General features: G+C 43.4%; 1 protein-coding gene across 3 annotated transcripts in view; it reads right to left on the bottom strand.

The window, feature by feature from the left end:
- LOC106566205 (dual specificity testis-specific protein kinase 2) overlaps window positions 1-22345 on the bottom strand; it is a 30752-nt gene extending 8407 nt beyond the window's left edge. Inside the window, exons 1-6 of one of the 3 annotated variants that reach the window (XM_014134109.3) lie at window positions 22022-22343; window positions 2937-3105; window positions 2561-2757; window positions 1291-1412; window positions 1127-1175; window positions 615-764 (exon numbers count right to left, since the gene is read on the bottom strand). In XM_014134109.3, coding sequence (XP_013989584.1) covers window positions 615-764; window positions 1127-1175; window positions 1291-1412; window positions 2561-2743 — 504 coding nt within the window. In that variant the 5' untranslated portion in view covers window positions 2744-2757; window positions 2937-3105; window positions 22022-22343. Of the gene's footprint in view, window positions 1-614; window positions 765-1126; window positions 1176-1290; window positions 1413-2560; window positions 3106-22021 lie in introns of all 3 variants that reach the window. The other 2 variants (XM_014134079.3, XM_082955413.1) reach the window with 2 other exon arrangements.

Genomic DNA, 22345 nt, shown 5'->3' with positions numbered 1-22345 from the left:
GAAATTCAGTCAGTAGTTAGTGATATCTGAGGCAGAATCCCTGTAATCTGCCTATGCTGGAAAAAACAAGCTTTGGCATAACTAAACCGGCATGAATAAGAGGAAACACTGTTTCAAAGAGGACTTAAAGTTGTCCAGTGGGACTAATACAGGCTATGAAGAATGCCAACGCTGCAGCTTAGCATTTGTGTTGTATACAGTGACAGGTTCAGTTTGGCTAAAGCTAGTACAGGTACAGTAGGCACTAGGTTAGGTCCTTATTATGTGTGTTAGTGTATAGTGCAGGTAGAGTGGATATCTATCTATGTCTTGCTGAATCAAGTTGACGACCTCTGATCTACGTGCTGGAGAAAATAGTCGGATGACCCTTGTTATCGGATTTACAGATCAAGAAATAACCAGAAACATATACTGTACTTGTCCTTGATACCTTCAATCAACATGGAAAAAGATTATGTCAAATGAAAGTCATGTGCGTTTTTTAAATTAAAAGCCCAGATTGCATTAGAAGTGTACTTTGCTCTGGCACCACTGTAGTCCTCTGTCCAGACGAAACCCTGGCCTGGCAGTGGTGTGTGTGTGTGTGTGTGTGTGTGTGTGTGTGTGTGTGAAACCTTGGAGTTGAGGTCTCTGTGGTAGATGTTCTTGTAGTGCAGGTAGGTCATGCCCCTGCTGATGTCACAGGCCAGGTCCACCTTCTCCCTCCAACACAGAGACACGTCCTCCTGGGCCAGGAGGTCCTCCAGACAGCCCCCACTCACATACTGACACAACACAGAGAGGGGGTGCATTAGTACCATAGAGATCCTATATTTATGTCTATGGAGATGGATCCTTTATTCAGTACCATATAAAGTACATAGATATCCTATTTCCATGGTTAAACACATACTTAGCAATCTATTCCCGTCAACAACCGTGACTACTGCCAGATGCACAGCCAGATGCACAAATACAGAGGGAAAGTACCATAAAGAATCTACATGTGTCTATGGAGATGGGTTATACCATAGAGATAATCATTTCTGTGGGTTTTACACAAGGATACCAATCTGTGGATTCTACGGTGAGATGCACAGATACTGAGAGGAAAATGTTGGTGTCCTAAGTGATTAAGGACACTTACCTCCAGTATTGGGTACAGCTTTTCTTCTCGCACACAGATTCCAAGATACCTGTGAGGATAATAATAGTTTGCATTACTATCACAGTTTTACTTTTTTTTTTGCAACTCCTACACATCTTCCTCTAATAACAAGCATTTGTCATATATGTTGGAAAGGGACTGACCTGACAATGTTAGGGTGTGAGAGCTTCTGCAGTAGACTGATCTCTCGTACGATGCTGTCCTGGTCCACGTCGTTCTTATAGATCTTGACCACCATCACTTTCCTCGTTGTGCTGTGAGACACCTAGACAACAAAGGGTGTTATACATTTACAGAGCGGATGTTGCTCAGCTGTGATTGACAACAGTTGGACCATCTCACTATTGTGTATTTGTTGTAAACAAGGCTGGATCTCTATGAACTAGAGCCAGGGTAACAAAACAAACAATGCAGTTTCTTGCATACCAACACAAGATGAAAATGTGCTGAGACTAGAGCAACAGAATCTTAGCAGTCTTGATCTCTTCTTGAGGTGAGTTAACTACATCCTATTGTCTCTGTGAGGCCAGACTGGTTCCTTGGTACGCTACGTTCCCTCCACAGTAGCATTCTCTGGTTCTGTCCCAAATAGCAACCTATTCCCTATGTAGTACACTACCTTTGACCAGGGCCCATATGTCAAAAGAAGTGCCCTACATAGGGAGCCATTTGGGAGACAGCCTGGCACAGGTTCCTGAACCATCACACTGGCTGACTGACTGCGCACGTGTAATCACCCTCCTTTCAGGACTTTATATCGCCATCTCTGATCCGTATCTGAGCGTCTGGGAGTTCCATCTCAACACAAACACGCACGGTGGCCCTGCATGATGGCCCTGCTACAGAGCCATTGTGACCTGACATTACCTCCAAGAACTACTAGGACTGTTGAAGATGATGCCAGTGTTCAGTCATTAGCATTTCAATGTTGTTCATTTGACTCAACAGACAGTACCTCACATCTAGACAGTATTAAGAGAACTTAAGCTGTGTTCCTATGTCTCGTGGGCATGTGAATGCAGAGAAGGACATGTCTGCAGTGTAATTACTTGGGCATGTTGTGGCTGCTGCTCTGAGGAGTGCTTCAGGGATCAGCCAAGGCATCATGTTTTCAGTTAACACCCGAGTTGGTAGTACACAAAATGTAGGTTGCTCTTTGGTTGGGACTATAATTTATGTATTGGCTTCTGTGAAATATGTCATAATACACTTATCAGGATGTATGCCATATACAGCATGATGGCATTTTTGAACACTTTTGTAACTGAAACAAACATGAAATATGGAAAGTAAATCATAGGCAAGGGGTGTAGAAAGTCAGTTATTTTTTGTTCTCGCTTTCACACACGTTGATGTATTCACAAGCACACACAAATTTATTTTTTAGCCATGTACAAATTGGACCGTTCATACCTTGTACACCTTGGAGAAGAAGCCACTCCCAATCAGCTCGGCACTGAAGTCTTCCCAGAATTCCAGTTTGCGGACAGCGGTGCGAAGCTTCTGCCAGCGGTCCACCTGGCAGTAGGTGTCTGCTACCTCTCCGAGCAGCGTGGGGCTGCTGGGTTCAGGGGTCACCTCTAATTCACACCTCATCCTGGACAGCTCGTCTAGAGAAGCACAGGGTCAGACACTCAGTCTCACTCACTATCCCTATCCCAGTGTTAAAGCCATCAGAGGAACTAGAATTATCACAATGCTCTGCTTCAATCCAAAAATATTGGCGGCAAACACTCAAAACTATACTGTGCAGCCATGATTGGGTCTTGGAGAGAATAGGCACACCCACCTGGCAGCCAGGCCCACCCACTGGGGAGCTAGGCCCAGCCAATCAGAATGAGTTTCTCCACAAAAGGACTTTAGATGATCAGATGTTCTTGCAGGTGAAGAAGCCAGATGTGGAGGTGTGGTTGGTTGTGAGGCCGGTTGAACCTACTGCCATATTCTCTAAAACAATGCTGTAGGCAGTTTATGGTAGAGAAATTAACATTAAATTATCTGGAAACAGCTCTGGTCTACATTTTATTTAACTAGGCAAGTCAGTTAAGAACAAATTATTATTTTACAATGACAGTCTACCCCGGCCAAACTCTCCCCTAATCCGGACGACGCTGGGTCAATTGTGCTCCGCCCTATGGGAATTCCTGCAGTCAGCACGCCAATTGCACACTCCCTCAAAACTTGAGATATATGTGGCATTGTGTTGTGTGACAAAACTGCACATTTGAAAGTGGCCATTTATTTTCCCCTGAACAAGGTGCACCTGTGTAATGATCATGCTGTTTAACCAGCTTCTTGATATGCCACACCTGACAGGTGGATTGATTATCCTGGGCAAGGAGAAATGCTCATCAACATGGATGTAAACAAATCTGTGCATTTTCTTTTTGAGAAATAAGATTTGTGCGCGTATGGAACATTTCTGGGATCTTTTATTTCAGCTCATGAAACATGAGACCAACACTTTACATGTTGTGTTTATATTTTTGCTCAGTGTAGTAAAAATGAGAAAAAATGTTTCTGAAAAAGGAAATGTTTTTGATCTTGAAATAAAATGGGGGCGATTTGAAAGGGAAATATACTCATTTAAAATGCAAATGAAACAGATTCTGAGGAAAGGGAAAACATTTTGATGAGATGAAAGACATTGTGAGATGAAACCATAATTTGCACTCAAAGATCTTAATGCATACAATTAATTGCAAATAACTTAGCAATTTCCTTCTAATTATTTAATGGGAATTATTTTATAAATTCCTCAGCTGTATTTTATTTACTGTAACTAAGTACTGATGTTCGTACCTTTGACCTGTTTAACTGCCAGTATCAAATGTCTACCAGTGTTGAATGTGATGGTTAAAGTTTGACGCCACACTGAGCCGAGGGAATACTGATAATGTATCTATGACACTGTGATTCTGTAGCCGCTGATGTTGTGTCTGCCTCCCAGCATCTCTGCCTGGTGTTTACAGTACATTTGGTAAAGTCAGATTAGAATATAAAGGGGCCTGTCTTTGCTAGACATTTTTTCTGCTTCTGTGCGGGAGGTATATCGCTGTTGCAACTTGTATTAAACTGAAACATTATGATTGACTATATCCATGACTGCTCTTCTCTTTTGTTCACCTGAAAATCCCCTTTACAAAGTGGTTTTTTACATGCCCAGCATAACTATGACAGGTTTAAAACCCATCTGGAGATGCACAATCACGGTTTAGATTCATTATTCTTTGCTTATGCGGTGTGTAGCCTAAAACTACAAATACATACTGTACATAGGCAGAGGTCTATGACACCATCACAACAGCATATGTCATTGTTCCTTTCAGCTCCAAGGCAGAAAACAATTATACCAGGCTGAGGCCTTGGCTACTGTATCTACATTTACATTCCATCCTCTTTACATTTACATTTACATTTACATCATTTAGCAGACGCTCTTATCCAGAGCGACTTACAGTAGTGAATGCATACATTTCATACATTTTTTTTTTTTCTGTGCTGGCCCCCCGTGGGAATCGAACCCACAACCCTGGTGTTGCAAACACCATGCTCTACCAACTGAGCTACAGAGAAGGCTAACACCTGCTCAAGGCCAAACAACCTCCTGTTTGCTGTCTGTTCACACAGATTCCGTCAGACAAGCTTCTCATAGCTTCTGCAAATGGTGCGTGGTTGAAAAGAGTTCTGCTAAATATTTTCATCATGATGATCAGATAAGGTATCCATGAGAATACATTTAGTGGGAGAGCATACATGGTGACAGAGATAGAATCAAGTCAGTTTTATGTGTAGAACATTGCCAAAATAAATAATGTTACTATCTAGTGCAACAGAAGCATGAAAAGTCCATTAACTAGGAAGAAGCCACGAGAAACTAGATTCTTCAGTGTTCACAAATCCACTAAGGTCAGTTTAGATCCACTAAGGTCAGGAGGTAGATGGATTGGGGGGCAGGATGGCGTGGGGGGGGGGGGGGGGGGGGGGATAACATGCTGACTACACCGGCCACGCGCATGCGTCCACGTGCGCCATCGCCCGCCCGCATGTCAATTTCATCCATACACACCAGACGCGATGATAACATGCAGGTTAAAATACCAAAATCAACAGTGAACCAACTATATTAATTTGGGGGCATGTCGAAACATACATGAAACATTCATGGATATTTAGCTATCTAGCTGTTGCTAGCTAGGTTGCCCTGGGAGATAAACATTGGGTTGTTATTTTACCGGAAATGCATATGTCCTCTTTTTAGCTTTATCTTTGTAGAATTTTGACCTGAAATCATACAAAATCTTTAATTAATCTCACCTGGTTTGTCTTTCAGTCATCCATGTGGGTTTGTATCTTCCTGATATCCAATAAGGAGGTGACTTACAGCACGTGGAGAACCCAGTTCTATTTTAGAGCTTGGCTACGCAGATCCGCGTTCACACGAGCTGTGTTGGTGAAATGACTGAATAACGTGTGTGTAAATACATTTTGCAACATGCACTAAACGTGGTCGGTGGAGTTCACATGTTAGAGTGGAGATTAGACAGAGACAGCGAACCCAGGGGACCTCTGACCAGGCGCCAGGCCAAACACAGGTCATATAAAAGTCATACGTATACATGCCCCTGTATCACACCTCCCTGCCATGTACACACACAGGCCACTGGCTCCAGGACAAGGCTTCTAAGACAGGGGCTTCCTCAGTCTTTCGAGCACAGTAAGGTCATAAACAATGCAATACTCCAAGGAATGTCATAAATCCACAAAAATACAGTGAGTCATGGTAATGTTATGACTTTGCCAAGAGGACTGTTTTATCTGAAACACACTGCCATACAGTATATCTGGGCAGACAAGCCAATGTTGATTAGCTGTAAACTCAACTGTGTCTTTGTTTTCAAAGTACAGTTGTTTTCTCTCTCTCTCGACAAAGAGCAAAAGTCAGTTTTAACACGAGTGATCTATTATTTGGGTGGTCGATTGGGTTACACTCACATGCAAACATACAGCCTTTACCCTGGAGTGTGTAACGTAGAGTGGTGAGATCATGAGGGCCACATGAGCTCACCGTCCAGCCCTGGGCCAATGTGAAGTTGTAAGTGTGTTGGTGTGGGGATAGATTTGGTTTACTAGTGGCTCCTAGTAAACCATAAATTACTTGTTGACTGTCCTATAGGTTATAATTATATTTAAATTGTCAATATTTGTGTACTTCTCTTATGACTTTAAAAATGTACAGTACCAGTCAATTTTGTACACACCTACTCATTCAAGGGTTTTTCTTCATTTTTACTGTTTTCTACATTGTAGAATAATAGCGAAGACATCAAAACATATGGAATCATATAGTAACAAAAAAGTGTTAAACAAATCAAAAGATATTTTATATTCCTCAAAGTAGCCACCCTTTGCCTTGATGACAGCTTTGCACACTCTTGGCATTCTCTCTACCAGCTTCACCTGGAATGTTCCCACATATGCTGAGCACTTGTTGGCTGCTTTTCCTTTATGTCCTGAATACAAAAGGTTATGTTTGGGACAAATCCAACACAACACATCACCATGAGGCCAAAGGAAAACCTGGTTCTACTTTCTACCAGACACTAGGAGATGAATTCCCCTTTAACCTTTTAGCTGGATAATAACCTAACACAAGGCCAAATCTAAACTGGAGTTGCTTACCAGTTACAGTTTTGACTTAAATCTGCTTGAAAATCTATAGCAAGACCTGAAAATGGTTGTTTAGCAATGATCAACAACCAATGTGACAGAGCATGAAGAATTTTCAAAAGAATAATGGACAAATTTGGCACAATCCAGGTGTGGAAAGCGCTTAGAGACTTAAACAGAAAGACTCACAGCTGTAATCGCTGCCAAAGGTGACTCAGGGTTGTGAATACTTATGTAAATTAGATATTTCTGCATTTCATTTTCTGAAAAAAGTCTGAAAAACATGTTTTCACTTTGTCATTGTGGGGTATTGTGTGTAGATGGTTGAGATAAAAAATATATACTTATTTAATCCATTTTGAATTCAGGCTGTAACACAACACAATGTGGAATAAGTCAAGGGGCATGAATACTTTCTGAAGGCACTGTATTTATTTTACCAGGCAGGTCAATTGAAACACAATTATTTTAAACGTATTTACAAAGGCCTGGAAATTGAATCACGAATCAAATTGATGGAAATAAATCATGAAAGAGAGAGATAGAGAACAAAGAGTAAGTGTGTGTGTGTGTGTGTGTGTGTGTGTGTGTGTGTGTGTGTGTGTGTGTGTTACATACTGCATGACCAATGTGTACAAGACCGATATTATTTCATCAACAACAGCTTAACACGTCAGTGTGGATGATAGACTGTTACATCACCCCAACATTAAAAAGCCATCGCTGCTCAATCCTCAGCCATCTATGACGTGGGGGACTGCCAGTAAAGGCCTTCTTTCTCTTTAACCATCCAACCATATTTATAGCAAATAAATAAACCAACCATTTACAGCGCTAGCTCCATCCAATCTTTCCTAGGTGGTCCTAGCAGCCACACTCCACTCTGCAGTCTGCACAGCCATTAGTCCAATGAGTCCATCACTCTAACCCTTGGCTCTCCCTGCAACCCCGGGCCTCCAGACACACCCTCTCACACAATCTACACTATGTATTCAAAAGTTCGTCAAATTTCAGCCCTGCTAGAGTTGCCCCAGTCAACCGTAAGTGCTGTTATTGTGCAGTGGAAACGTCTAGAAGAAACAATGTTTCAGCCGCAAAGTGGTAGGCCACACAAGCTCACAGAACAGGACCGGCAAGTGCTGAAGGCCGTAGTATGACAAAAATTGTCTGTCCTCGGTTGCAATACTCACTACCGAGTTCCAAACTGCCTCTGGAAACAACATCAGCATAAGAACTGTTAGCCAGGACATTCAAGAAATAGGTTTCCATGGCCGAGCAGCCACGCACAAGCATAAGATCACCATGCACAATGCCAAGCATTGGCTGGAGTGGTGTAAAGCTTGCCACCTTTGGACTCTAGAGCAGTGGAACATGTTCTCTGGAGAAATGAATCACGATTCACCATCCGGCAGTATGTGGACTAATTTAGGTTTGGCGGATGCCAGGAAAACGCTACCTGCCCCAATGCATAGTGCCAACTGTAAAGTTTGGTGAAGGAGGCATAATGGTCTGGGGCTGTTTTTCAAGGTTCGGGCTAGGCACCTTAGTTCCAGTGAAGGGCAATCTTAACACTACGGAATACAATGACATTCCAGATGATTCTGTGCTTCCAACTTTGTGGCAACAGTTTGGGGAAGGCCCTTTCCTCTTTCAGCATAAAAACACCCCCGTCCACAAAGCGAGGTCCATACAGAAATGGTTTGGCAAGATCGGTGTGGAGTAACTTGACTGGCCTGCACAGAGCCCTGACCTCAACCCCATCGAACACCTTTGGAATGAATTGGAACACCGACTGTGAGCCAGGCCTAATAGCCGAACATCAGTGGCCGACCTAACTAATGCTCTTGTGGCTGAATGGAAACAAGTCCCCACAGCAATGTTCCAACATCTAGTGGAAAGCCTTCCCAGAAGAGTAGAGCCTGTTAGAGCAGCAAAGGGGGGGGGGGGGGGGGGGGGGGGGCAACTCCATTTTAATGCCCTCGATTTTGGAATGAGATATTCGACGAGCAGGAGTCCACATACTTTTTGTCATGTAGTGTACTGGTACAAAGCTCCCCTATCGCAGCTGATTACAAAATCCAGCTGACGTAAACAAGGCATAATGTTGTATACAGAGGACATGTTAGACAACTTACAGTAGAGCTAAAGCCTTTCTACAGGCCCATATAGGATTCATCATCAGCCCATTTAGGTCCCAGAAGGGATTATTAAGGGATTTACATAGAGAAATGGATCTGAAATCTGTTGACCTTGTCTCATCTCACTAAAGATCAAATCCTGCTTTCTCTCTCAGATTTGTGAAAAGATTGCTTCTACTCATCTCTGCATACACTGCCCTTTGATCTCTTTCATTCCAACATGAGACTTTCAGCACTATGGAATATACAGTTGGGTCCAAAACTATTTATACCATTCATAAAGATGAGCAAAAATTACTGTACTAAATAAATAATTCAAATACTAAGCTATATTGTATTATAACATTTTGTGGAAATTATATTATTTTTCTCTAATACAATTGCTCAGAGAAAGAGCAAGTCATTATTTTTGGTCCAAAAAAAAGGTATGGGTCAAAATTGTTGACACCCGTTTTCAATACCTCACCTTGCAAGGATAACAGCAATGAGCCTTTTTCTAAAATGTTTTGAGTTGGAGAAGACGTTGCGAAGGATCTTAGACCATTCCTCCATAGAGAATCCTTCCAGATCCTTGATATCCTTTGCCTGCGCTTACGGACTGCCCTCTTCAATTCAAACCACAGGTTTTCAATGGGTTTCAAGTCTGGAGACTGAGAAGACCATTGCAAACTGTTGATTCTATGGCCAATTAACAATTTCTTTGTGGATTTTGATGTGTGCTGGGGTTATTGTCTTGCTGGAAGATTCACTTGCAGCCAAGTTTCAGCCTCCTGACAGAGAACCAGGTTTTTGGCAAAAACGTTCTGGTACTGGGTTGGTTCATGATGTCATTAACCTTAACAAGGGCTCCAGGACCAGTGGAAGCAAAATAGCCCCATAACATCAAAGATCCACCACCATATTTTATAGTAGGCATGGGGTTATTTTCTGCTGATGAATGTGGACAAAGAAATCTGTTCTCATTCCACTGTATATGCAACCATGGTGTACAGTACAGATAAACAGAGAGACAGTCAAATCAACACCTGATAGTTCATATTTTACCTTTCTGCTTCACAAACTAGAACATGGCTCTTCACATGTGTTAGACACATGACACTGCGTGAGCTGTCACCTATTGTGCATGACACGCACACGCGTCATATTTTTTCCTTTTACGATGAAGTCATTGTTTTCAACACTCCTGAAACCTGCTTGGCTGGTCCCCTACCAATGCATTTTTATTTTAGGACTGAGAAGATTTTGAACTTGATGTTTCACATTGTGACCGTTCAAAATGAGAAAGCATTTTGGCAGAGTTCTGCTTCCCCCTCACATACTCTCCCACTAAAACTCTCAGAGCTTTCAGGAGAGTGGGCAGAAAGGCCTTCCTCATACCAAGGCTGTGTGTGTGTGTGTGTGTGTGTGTGTGTGTGTGTGTGTGTGTGTGTGTGTGTGTGTGTGCGCATGTGCAGATTCATGAGAACTAGCTGAGTTTGTGTGGGCTAACCTGCCTTCTTGAACACTATGCCTTGCATGTATGAGGGTGTATTCTGAGTGGTCCTCTGGAGCATTACGCAAACTCTGTGTCATTCTTTGACTGACTGTAGTTTACAAGGGGAAATTCATGTTTGAGACTAAAATGTCTGAGTATACAAGCTACTGAAAAGAGAATGTGGTTGTGCTAGTGGGAGTAAGGTATGTACTTTGTATCAGTATGGATAGACAGTGAGAGACAGAGGCAATCATGGAACAAGCTTGGTTAAACATGTCAGAACATGTGGAGGGCTGCCCACTACTAAACAATCATAGCGCCACTCAGCCCTCACACACAAATGGACAGCAGTTGATTTCATAACACTTGTTCTGAGAGGGCCAGAGAGGAGGCGGGGGGAGTCAAAAAGAACAAGGCCTGCCTTGTGTGGGTGATGTGATGAGCACAAAAATATAAAAATAAACTTGATCAACAACAATCTTACACTGGCCAGCATCACAGACCGGCTCAGACTCAATGCATTATTTCACACACAATATACAAGTGTACATCACTCTCATATGCAATACAGTTAGTGTAAGATCCTTATGGGCAATGCAACACAAAAGATCAGGTTGAATAGTGACGAAATTGAGCTTTTACAAATGGGCCGCCCCCCCCGTGGATAATGATTAATTTATGGTGCCTGTGACATGATGCTGCACGGATAGCTGGCAGGGTTGGGACTTGTGTTGATGGTAAGTGGATCGGCTTCTGGCCTGCCTGGGCTTTGCCTTGATGTGCTGGATCAATAATTCAGTGTAGTGGAACCCTAGAGCTGTGGTTGGGTAACTTCTCCCTCCCTCGCTCTCTGTCCTCAGCCCCTGTGGCATAGCACTCTGCTCTCTCCCTCTCTGGCCTCAGCCCCTGTGACACGGCACTCTGCTCCCTCGCTCTCAGCCCCTGTGACACGGCACTCTGCTCCCTCGCTCTCTGTCCTCAGCCCCTGTGGCACGGCACTCTGCTCCCTCGCTCTCTGTCCTCAGCCCCTGTGGCACGGCACTCTGCTCCCTCGCTCTCTGTCCTCAGCCCCTGTGACATGGCACTCTGCTCCCTCGCTCTCTGTCCTCAGCCCCTGTGACACGGCACTCTGCTCCCTCGCTCTCTGTCCTCAGCCCCTGGTGCACGGCACTCTGCTCCCTCGCTCTCTGTCCTCAGCCCCTGTGGCACGGCACTCTGCTCCCTCGCTCTCTGTCCTCAGCCCCTGTGACACGGCACTCTGCTCCCTCGCTCTCTGTCCTCAGCCCCTGTGGCACGGCACTCTGCTCCCTCCCTCTCTGTCCTCAGCCCCTGTGACACGGCACTCTGCTCCCTCCCTCTCTGTCCTCAGCCCCTGTGGCACCACACTCTGCCCTCTCCCTCTCTGACCTCAGCCCCAGTGGCACCGCACTCTGCCCTCTCCCTCTCTGGCCTCAGCCCCAGTGGCACCGCACTCTGCCCTCTCCCTCTCTGGCCTCAGCCCCTGTGGCACCGCACTCTGCCCTCTCCCTCTCTGGCCTCAGCCCCTGTGGCACCGCACTCTGCCCTCTCCCTCTCTGGCCTCAGCCCCCGTGGCACGGCACTCTGCTCCCTCGCTCTCTGTCCTCAGCCCCTGTGACACGGTACTCTGCTCCCTCGCTCTCTGTCCTCAGCCCCTGTGGCACCGCACTGCCCTCTCCCTCTCTGGCCTCAGCCCCTGTGACACAGCTCTCTGCGCCCTCGCTCTCTGGCCTCAGCCTCTATGACACGGCTCTCTCAGGTTACTTCCTGTTACCTAAGATGGTTTGTCTACCGGGGTCACAACCTGCTGCTTCCATAAAGTGTATGTCGGCCTGTGTGTGCATTTTGGGAGAGTGTGTGGTGTGTGTGTGTGTGTGTGTTATACAGTGAGGGAAAAAAGTATTTGATCCCCTGCTGATTTTGTACGTCTGCCCACTGACAAAGAAAGGATCAGTCTATAATTTTAATGGTAGGTTTATTTGAACAGTGAGAGAGAATAGCAAAAAAATTAAGAAAAACGCTTGTCAAAAATGTTAAATTGATTTGCATTTTAATGTGGGAAATAAGTATTTGACCCCCTCTCAATCAGAAAGATTTCTGGCTCCCAGGTGTCTTTTATACAGGTAACGAGCTGAGATTAGGAGTACACTCTTAAAGGGAGTGCTCCTAATCTCAGTTTGTTACCTGTATAAAAGACACCTGTCCACAGAAGAAATCAGAGTCCAAAATCTCCACCATGGCCAAGACCAAAGAGCTCTCCAAGGATGTCAGGGACAAGATTGTAGAACTACACAAGGCTGGAATGGGCTACAAGACCATCGCCAAGCAGCTTGGTGAGAAGGTGACAACAGTTGGTGCGACTATTCGCAAATGGAAGAAACACAAAAGAACTGAGGAAAAGATGTATGAAATGTATGCATTCACAACTGTAAGTCGCTCTGGATAAGAGCGTCTGCTAAATGACTGAAATGTAAATGTAATCTCCCTCGGCCTGGGACTCCATGCAAGATCTTACCTCGTGGAGTTGCAATGATCATGAGAACGGTGAGGAATCAGCCCAGAACTACACGGGAGGATCTTGTCAATGATCTCAAGGCAGCTGGGACCATAGTCACCAAGAAAACAATTGGTAACACACTACGCCGTGAAGGACTGAAATCCTGCAGCGCACGCAAGGCCCCCTGCTCAAGAAAGCACATATACATGCCCGTCTGAAGTTTGCCAATGAACATCTGAATGATTCAGAGGACAACTGGGTGAAAGTGTTGTGGTCAGATGAGACCAAAATGGAGCTCTTTGGCATCAACTCAACTCGCCATGTTTGGAGGAGGAGGAATGCTGCCTATGACCCCAAGAACACCATCCCCACCGTCAAATATGGAGGTGGAAACATTATGCTTCGGGGGTGTTTTTCTGCTAAGGGGACAGGACAATTTCACCGCATCAAAGGGACGATGGACGGGGCCATGTATCGTCTAATCTTGGGTGAGAACCTCCTTCCCTCAGCCAGGGCATTGAAAATGGGTCGTGGATGGGTATTCCAGCATGACAATGACCCAAAACACACGGCCAAGTCAACAAAGGAGTGGCTCAAGAAGAAGCACATTAAGGTCCTGGAGTGGCCTAGCCAGTCTCCAGACCTTAATCCCATAGAAAATCTGTGGAGGGAGCTGAAGGTTTGAGTTGCCAAACGTCAGCCTCGAAACCTTAATGACTTGGAGAAGATCTGCAAAGAGGAGTGGGACAAAATCCCTCCTGAGATGTGTGCAAACCTAGCGGCCAACTACAAGAAACGTCTGACCTCTGTGATTGCCAACAAGGGTTTTGCCACGAAGTCCTAAGTCATGTTTTGCAGAGGGGTCAAATACTTCTTTCCCTCGTTAAAATGCAAATCATTTTTGACATGCGTTTTCTGGATTTTTTTGTTGTTATTCTGTCTCTCACTGTTCAAATAAACCTACCATTAAAATTATAGACTGATCATTTCTTTGTCAGTGGGCAAACGTACAAAATTAGCAGGGGATCAAATACTTTTTTCCCCTCACTGTAAACTGCTGGAATGATTTTATTTAAGGAAACCACCCAGGCTAAGTTGAAGGTTCAACATGCATAACATTGACATCAGGGTGTGGGACTGTACTATACATATTTTCCATGTGAATGGCAGTTCTTTGAACGCTTTCAACTTTGTAAACAGTTGACTGAGCTGGCTGTAAAATCACCAGTCACATGCACACAGTCTCAATAACAAATACCCAATGATCTCTCATTATCTGTCTATCAGTCCTCACAGTTTTCCACAGGGAAGCCTAAAGCCATGAAGATCCACTGCTAGTCACGGTCTGTCCTGTCCAAGTAGAGGGATTTGACAAAAGTCTTCTTAATGCTACATCATTTAGGCACTCCTTTAGCTCTATAGGGGCTTGCTCTGGGAAAGTTATTAAATCAAGGCATTTAAACAACTTTTTTTTGTGGTAAATCCATTTGAATTCAATAACTTTTTGACAGCACCCCTTTCGATTGGAACAAAACCTTCCATACATATTTGCCCATTGTAGAAATGCTACGAAAGTGACTTTTTGGACCTGAATGCCAAACATTCAAGAGATAAAAGCGCTCAAAGTGTACACCTTTTGCATACTCCACCATAGCATGAGACAACCATGTCTTCATCACTGGAAAAGATAAACCTTTTGAGATTGATATTATTTTAAAGCTTACAAAACAGGTTTGTCAAACATTTTATAATTTCTTGAAAAAACATTAATGCCAATGATCTAAAAACAGGTAAGCTCCAATTCTGTGGTAGCTAAGATCCTATTTTACATCTGAGTTTTTTGTGTTGTGCCCACCATCGGTTGAGACACAACATGAACATGTCATGTTGTTTAAAACAAAAGGGATTCTGTCAAAACGTGATTGAATTCAAATGGATTTACCCTGTTTTAAACAAAGAGATATTATTATCGTGTTGCTTAAAACTCAAAGTTTAAACTTACTCATGACTCAACAGTATTGGGCAGGGTATTCTCAGCTCCTAATGACGTGGTCATTATATTTGACATGAGAGACATAGTGTATTTTATTCCTTTAAATCACCCATTGTCCTTCCCCCGGTCACATTGTCTTGAGTAAGTGTCAAGTGTATTATTAAAGTCAGACTCAGAGTATCAATCAGAGGTCAGTGACTGAGGTCTGGTAGCTTAATAACTGGATCAGCGTTCTGATAAACACACAACCAACCAGAGACAGATGAAATCAAATAACATTTTATTGGTCACATACACATACTTAGCAGATGTTATTGTGGGTGTAGCGAAACGCATTACTATCCAGCTCCTGCATTGGTTGGAGTGAAAAGATGGTGAATGGTTCAGATTGGCCTAGAGATCTGTATGGCTCTGGTTCAGAATGGGTATCTGGGGCCCACCAGTCTCCAGTAGTGCCAAAGCAGCCAGTACCAGGCCAGGTGCCTGAGTACAGAACAATATGATGTTCAAAGGTTCAACTAATCCTCACAGCCCTGTCACATTCCACATCCCTGCCCAGAACCACTACCTAACTACAGCTGGAGCAGTCTGCTACTGGTGGTGAACTCTCTATTGTACCACTGGTACCCTGTACTACTGTGCCTCCTAGCTGGCACACCATCAGAGACCCACAGAAACTCCAATCCAATAGATAGGATATTTCGGGGTTCTACATTTTACATCATTTACATTTTAGTCATTTAGCAGACGCTCTTATCCAGAGCGACTTACAGTAGTGAATGCATACATTTCATACATTTTTTTTCTGTGCGGGCCCCCCGTGGGAATCAAACCCGCAACCCTGGTGTTGCAAACACCATGCTCTACCAACTGAGCTACAGGGAAGGCTAATGTTACACCAAGTAAACAAACTATGGGTATGAAAACTGTTTACTGGGTATTAACTTTTTCCCTGACCAGAACTATGCACAATGGGGCAGCTTCATGTGGGATTCAGTTTGTTTTCAGTTCAATTGTGTAGCCAGGCTTTTAAAGTAGATACTTTTCAAGTAAACATGCAGACAGTCGTGCTAATGACTTTTTATGAAGGGTTAGCCCTCCGCTCCGAGGCCTTGACCCTTAGCTTAATGTAACCTTGTTCCTCATGATCACTCTATGCTCCCCAATTATGACCTGACAAGTATTTAAGCCCTACTGGATGACCGGCGAACTAAGCGACACGTGTCACAGTTCCACATTGAGTAACCAAAGCTGAAAATGACCTATGGCCAACCTCCAGAATCACACCAGATCCATCTGCATACAAACACAAGTCCTTCATGCATCTGAATACGGCCAACATTACCCTCTGTGTTTACATCATGTAGAGATGGTCACCTCATGGCAGAGTTCAGCCAAGGATTGCGTGCCATCGTTGTGCCACACAGATAAGGGCTAACTGGCGCTGTTAAGCCCCTTATGAATCGACCACGTTGTTCTCCTTTGTTTTGGTCAGTAAACCAACCCAAACAGATGACCTACGCACATTCATTCAGCTACTTTGCTCCCACTGAACAATCGATGGCTGCCACAAACTATTTTCCATTAGTGAAACACCACAGAATATAGCATTAGTATTAACATAACCAACAACAGTACTTGGCAAACAGAAAGCACAGACAAAACGTGCATCACTCCTAGAGGGAGAGAACATTCTTAAGAGCGTTTCTCATTCCTTCTCTAAATGAGTGACAATGATGCATAGATCTGAGGAAGGCTTTGTACTCACAGAGGACACAGGGTCAAAGATCTGACCTCGTCATTGGAACGCCATGAGAGGAGATTATGTCTCTGAGCCTGAGGAACCGCACAGTCTTTGCGTTTCTCTTACAAAGGCTGATGCAAATAATTTCATTCATACAAATATTTCTACAAAATGTGCTGATATTTAATGGAATCTTCAGTTACACTAGATATACATGTAGTGTAAATATACACTACTTGACCAAACGTATGTGGACACCTGCTCGTCAAACATCTCATTCAAAAATCACGGGCATTAATGTGGAGTTGGTCCCCCCTTTGCTGCTATAACAGCCTCGCCTCTTCTGGAAAGGCTTTCCCCTAGATGTTGGAACATTGGATGCAAGTCCCTGCATCATTCAGCCACAAGAGCATTAGTGAGGTTAGACACTGATGTTGGGCGATTAGGTCTGGCTCACAGTCGGTGTTCCAATTCATCCCAAACGTTTTCGATGGGATTGAGGTCAGGGCTTTCAGTCATGTTCTTCCACACCGATCTCGACAAACCATTTGTGTATGGACCTCGCTTTGTGCACGGGGGCATTGTCATGCTGAAACAGTAAAGGGCCTTCCCCAAACTGTTGCCACAAAGTTAGAAGCACAGAATTGTCTAGAATGTCATTGTATGCTGTAGCGCTAAGATTTCCCTTCACTGGAACTAAAGGGCCTAGCCCGAAGCATGAAAAACAGCCCCAGACCATTATTAGTCCACCACCAAACTTTACAGTTGGCACTATGCATTGGGACAGGTAGCGTTCTCCTGGCATGCGCCAAACCCAGATTCATTAGTTGGACTGCCAGATGGCGAAGCGTGATTCATCACTCCAGAGAACGCATTTCCACCGCTCCAGAGTCCAATGGCGGAGAGCTTTACACCACTCCAGCCGACGCTTGGCATTGCGCTTGGTGATCTTAGCCTTGTGTGCGGCTGCTCGGCCATTTCATGAAGCTCCCGAGGAACAGTTATTGTGCTGACATTGTTCCAGAGGCAGTATGAAACTTGGTAGTGAGTATTGCAACCGAGGACAGACAATTTTTACGCACTACGGCCTTCATCACTCGGTGGTCCCGTTCTGTGAGCTGTGGCCTACCACGTCTCGGCTGAGCCGTTGTTGCTCCTAGACGTTTCCACTTCACAATAACCGCACTTACAGTTGACTGGGGCAGCTCTAGCAGGGCAGATATTTGACGAATTGACTTATTACGGTGCCACGTTGAAAGTCACTGAGCTCTTCAGTGAGGCCATTCTACTGCCAATGTTTGTCTACGGAAATTGCATGACCGTGTGCTTGATTTTATACACTTGTGAGCAACGGGTGTGGCTGAAATAGCAGAATCCACTCATTTGAATGGGTGTCCACATACTGTTGTACATATAAATATATAAATACAGTATGTGAATTATAAGAACGTAAACTTAATCTGTCTTACCTGTTTATCAAGTACTGTATGAACTGTACCCCTACTGAACATCAACTCTACTGTATGCACAAGCTCCCTGTTATAGAGCCTCCTGTACTGAAGACTCACAATGCCTGTTCTGTTGTCTGATATTAATAACTGATTTATGATCTGTCCTCCTTGTTTGGGTGGCAGTAGCACAGTTCCTGATATTCCCTGCTCCTGGGTAGAGTAATAAATTCACGGCAATGCATCAAGCCCCCGCCTACCCTTAGGTCCCCTATGTCCCCTGCCTACCCTTAGATCTCCAATGTTCACCGCCTACCCTTATATCTCATATGTCTTCTCTTACGTCCCCCACAAGAAAAATAAATGTAAATGTGTGGAACACAGCAGAGTGTAGGAGTTTACCCCACTGTTCACCATACTCAAAACAGTCAATCAAGAGAAATAATTGGCCAGTCATGTTATTATCCTGTAATTCCCATAACATGTCTAATGACATGTACATTATATTTATTACTGTACAATCTATTTCCTTCAACTTCGAGTGTAACTAGGTAGAAAAGGAACTCATGATTTCAACAAGTTTAGACCTACTTTATCACTGTGACTGGCTTGGCACAAACTAAGTTTAGGTTAGATCATTAGACAAGCCATATTTCATGTAAACATATTCTATGTAAACTAAGCCCCTGAAAAATGTGAAGAACTTGCCGTGCTGATGGATAATAAAGCAATGTAAAATCATGGGGTGCACAGATATAGGATTAAAGCAATGTAAAATCATGGGGTGCACAGATATAGGATTAAAGCAATGTAAAATCATGGGGTGCACAGATAGGATTAAAGCAATGCAATCACATTCAACAAGAGCTTTTCTCCAATTATTTTCTTTCAAGGGAGGGAAACGTGTTAAAGGTACTAGAAGTAACAACTCAAAAACAAACCGTCTCACTGGTCTCAAATTAACTAATCCGTTATTGAATTGACAACAAGAGGATTGCTGGAGCCAGTCAATTTGACAACAAGAGATGGTCTGTCTATTGTTGACCAATAAGAAGGCTGCCCCATTAGAATTATATTTGAGTGGGCCCAATAATATTTTTGGGGAAAAACGTGAGGAATTGAGCGCAAATGAAGGAGGAAAGTAGTAAGTATGCTGTTAGGAGCTTATGGTTGGACTAGAAGAGTGTATTACTTACTCCATCGATTCAGTAAGCTATTCATATGCATCTTGTCGGGGTGAACAGGACAAGGTGCACAGTCAGTCCCACAGTGTGTGTAACCCAAGCAAGACCAGCAGAAGTTAGTGCCTTTGTCCAGCAGCTGAGAGACCAGACCACACACACACACACACACACACACACACACACACACACACACACACACACACACACACACACACACACACACACACACACACACACACACACACACACACACACACACACACAAACACAATGAACACAAAGCACACAGACAGGGACAAATGTGATTAGACATGCAAACAAGTGTCACTACCACACCACATAACACACATGAAACATTCCACACTCTTGGTGATAAAACTATTACTGCAAGGAACAGATTTGAATTTGCACTTTCAGTAGGCTACTTGTGTAGTTTGGATGATATAGGGACCTAACAAGAGAGCACCTGTTCCATGTTTCAGTGCTTACCAGTGGAGGCTCCTCAGAGGAGGAAGGGGAGGACCATCCTCCTCGGTGAATTTCAGAAGAAAAAATGAATAGTGAAACATTAAAAGTTATCATTTTTAGATAAAACTATACTAAATATATTCACATGTAACGAAATAATTGATTGGAACATACTGTTCGGCAATGAAGGTCTACAGTAGAGTAGCCTCAGCAGCACTCAGTAAGGTAGCACCATGGTGTAGCCGGAGGACAGCTAGCTTCCGTCCTTCTCTGGGTACATTGACTTCAATACAAAACCTAGTAAGCTCATGGTTCTCACCCCCTTCCATAGACTTACACAGTAATTATGACAACTTCTGGAGGACGTCCTCCAACCTATCAGAGCTCTTGCAGCATGAACTGACGTTGTCCACCCAATCAAAGGATCAGAAAATGAATCTAGTACTGAAAGCATAAGCTACAGCTAGCTAGCAATGCAGTGCAAAAAATGTGGTGAGTAGATGCCTCAAAGAGAGAGAGAAAGACAATTGTTGAATAGTTTTGAACAAATTAATTTCTTCCAAAATTAAGGAGAAGCAGGAGACAGCTACCTATTTTAGCCTACTCAAACACAAGGCTCAAACAGAGAGGGATGATATGTTAGCTAGCTGGCTATGTCTATCCAACATTGGAACTCTTCCAAGTCAAGGTAAGCTTTTGATTTTATAAATGTATTGCCACCTGGGCCCACCGGTGTAACTGCACGCTGCTGACTGTACTGCATGATTGTAGCGGGATTACTAACTTGTTAGTTCTAGTACCTATGTTGACTATGACGTGACAACAATGTAGGCTGTATGTAGCAGGTCATGATATAAAGGTTTGGCTTGGAAAGAGTTTTCGCCTGGTCACAGACATCTAATGTGTTGTGCCCTGAAGTCGACAAGCGAAGGGAAAAGGTGAGGAAGAGAGTGCATAGATAGATGCGAGAAGGAATTATATATACAACGAGCTGTTTGTATGTGGCTGCTATGAAAGTGAACTGTGTTTGTTTGTGATCAGTGGTGTATTCATTGTGCCGATTCTGCTGAAAAAAAAAGTTTCTTCAACCAAAACCAACTGAACGAAACGGGGATAAACATACCTGAATTTGTCCAATAGAAACTCTTGTTTGAAGCTGTTGGAGTAATGATTACACCCTAGATCAGCTAGAGATGCAAGAAAGTGTGTGCAAAGCGGTATTGAATGTGTCACTGTCTGTCACCTTGATTACTCAAATCTCTTGACCTGTTGTTGTAAAAAAAAAGTTACGTTGTAAACTTTCATTCATAGGCTAGGTTATAGCAACCTCAGTGGGTACAGGGAAAATTATAGTATCATGTAGTAGCCTAAACCTATCGATGTTACATTGAGCTGGGTGAATGGAGTCCCTTACAAAAAAAGATTGCCGTTTTGAAACTGCAGTAACTTCAGTCAACTGTGGTATTTTGGACACAGTAATTGCAGAATGACTGCAGAATAACTGCAGTGTAATGCAGTTGAACTGCACTGTAACTGCAGTTACAATGCAAAATTACTGCAATTAAAAAAAGGTTATATTTTGGACACAGTATTTGCAGAATACTGCAGTTAAACTGCACTCTAACTGTAGTAATATTGCATTCTGACTGCAATCTTTTTTTGTAAGGCATATGAATGACAGTCATCCAATATGCTGTAATAGAAATAAGGCCATGTTCATAAAAAAAAAGTGTCATCCTCCTTTACCTTAAACGGCACCAGCCGCCACTGGCACTTACTCATGTATGATCAAGTTACAGGTATTTTAAGGTTCAGACTAGTTATTAAGCCCTACTTGCATTAAAAAAAAATGTATTATATTTTAGGATGTGTAAGTGTATGCCAAGGATATAATAAACTGTTGCATGATGCTGCATAAGATTTCTAATTTTATTGGGATATGATATCATTCGAAAGTTCACCTATCATTCCGAGGTGTATCCTAGTTTGTGTCTTGTATGTTCAATCACAAGTAAATTCTTCACACGATTCCCATTTGGACGTCGGCTACTGTGAAAGCATAGCAGCGGGGGAAATATATTGGAACTGAGCTAAAAGATAAAAAGTTGCAAGTGTGCGTGCGTTCAAAGCGTAAAACAAACCATGTTATCAGGTGATATTTGTAAACTTTGTAAACTATAGGCTTTAATTGATGGCTACAAAATAGCCACTGTCAAGTTTTACATGTATATGCTACTTACTGCGGCAACCTGTTGTGTAGACAAGCGTTTTCTTCAATGAACTTCCTCGGCTGCGTAATAGATTAAAATATATATTTCCCATAGAAGATGCAATGACTAGAATGGCGCGAGCGCCGCAACACTTTAAATGTTACTGCGTTCATGCAGGTCTCGACCAAACAGAGCAATCAATGCGTCAGTCTCAATCTGTCACCGTCAGTCTCAGTTGTTTTTCAGAAACTGAACCCAAACAGGATGACGAAATGCATGCCTTATCTGTTGCCTTGGGAACACCCTGCAATTACAGGGCTCACTGCGCTTCATCCTGTCACTCCGTAAAAAGTG

This window comes from Salmo salar, chromosome 01 (genome assembly GCF_965601325.2).
Source record: "Salmo salar chromosome 01, fSalSal1, whole genome shotgun sequence".
NCBI lineage: Eukaryota > Metazoa > Chordata > Actinopteri > Salmoniformes > Salmonidae > Salmo > Salmo salar.
The sequence above is the reverse complement of the archived record's forward strand: the minus strand, read 5'-3'. Positions and strand labels throughout refer to the sequence as shown.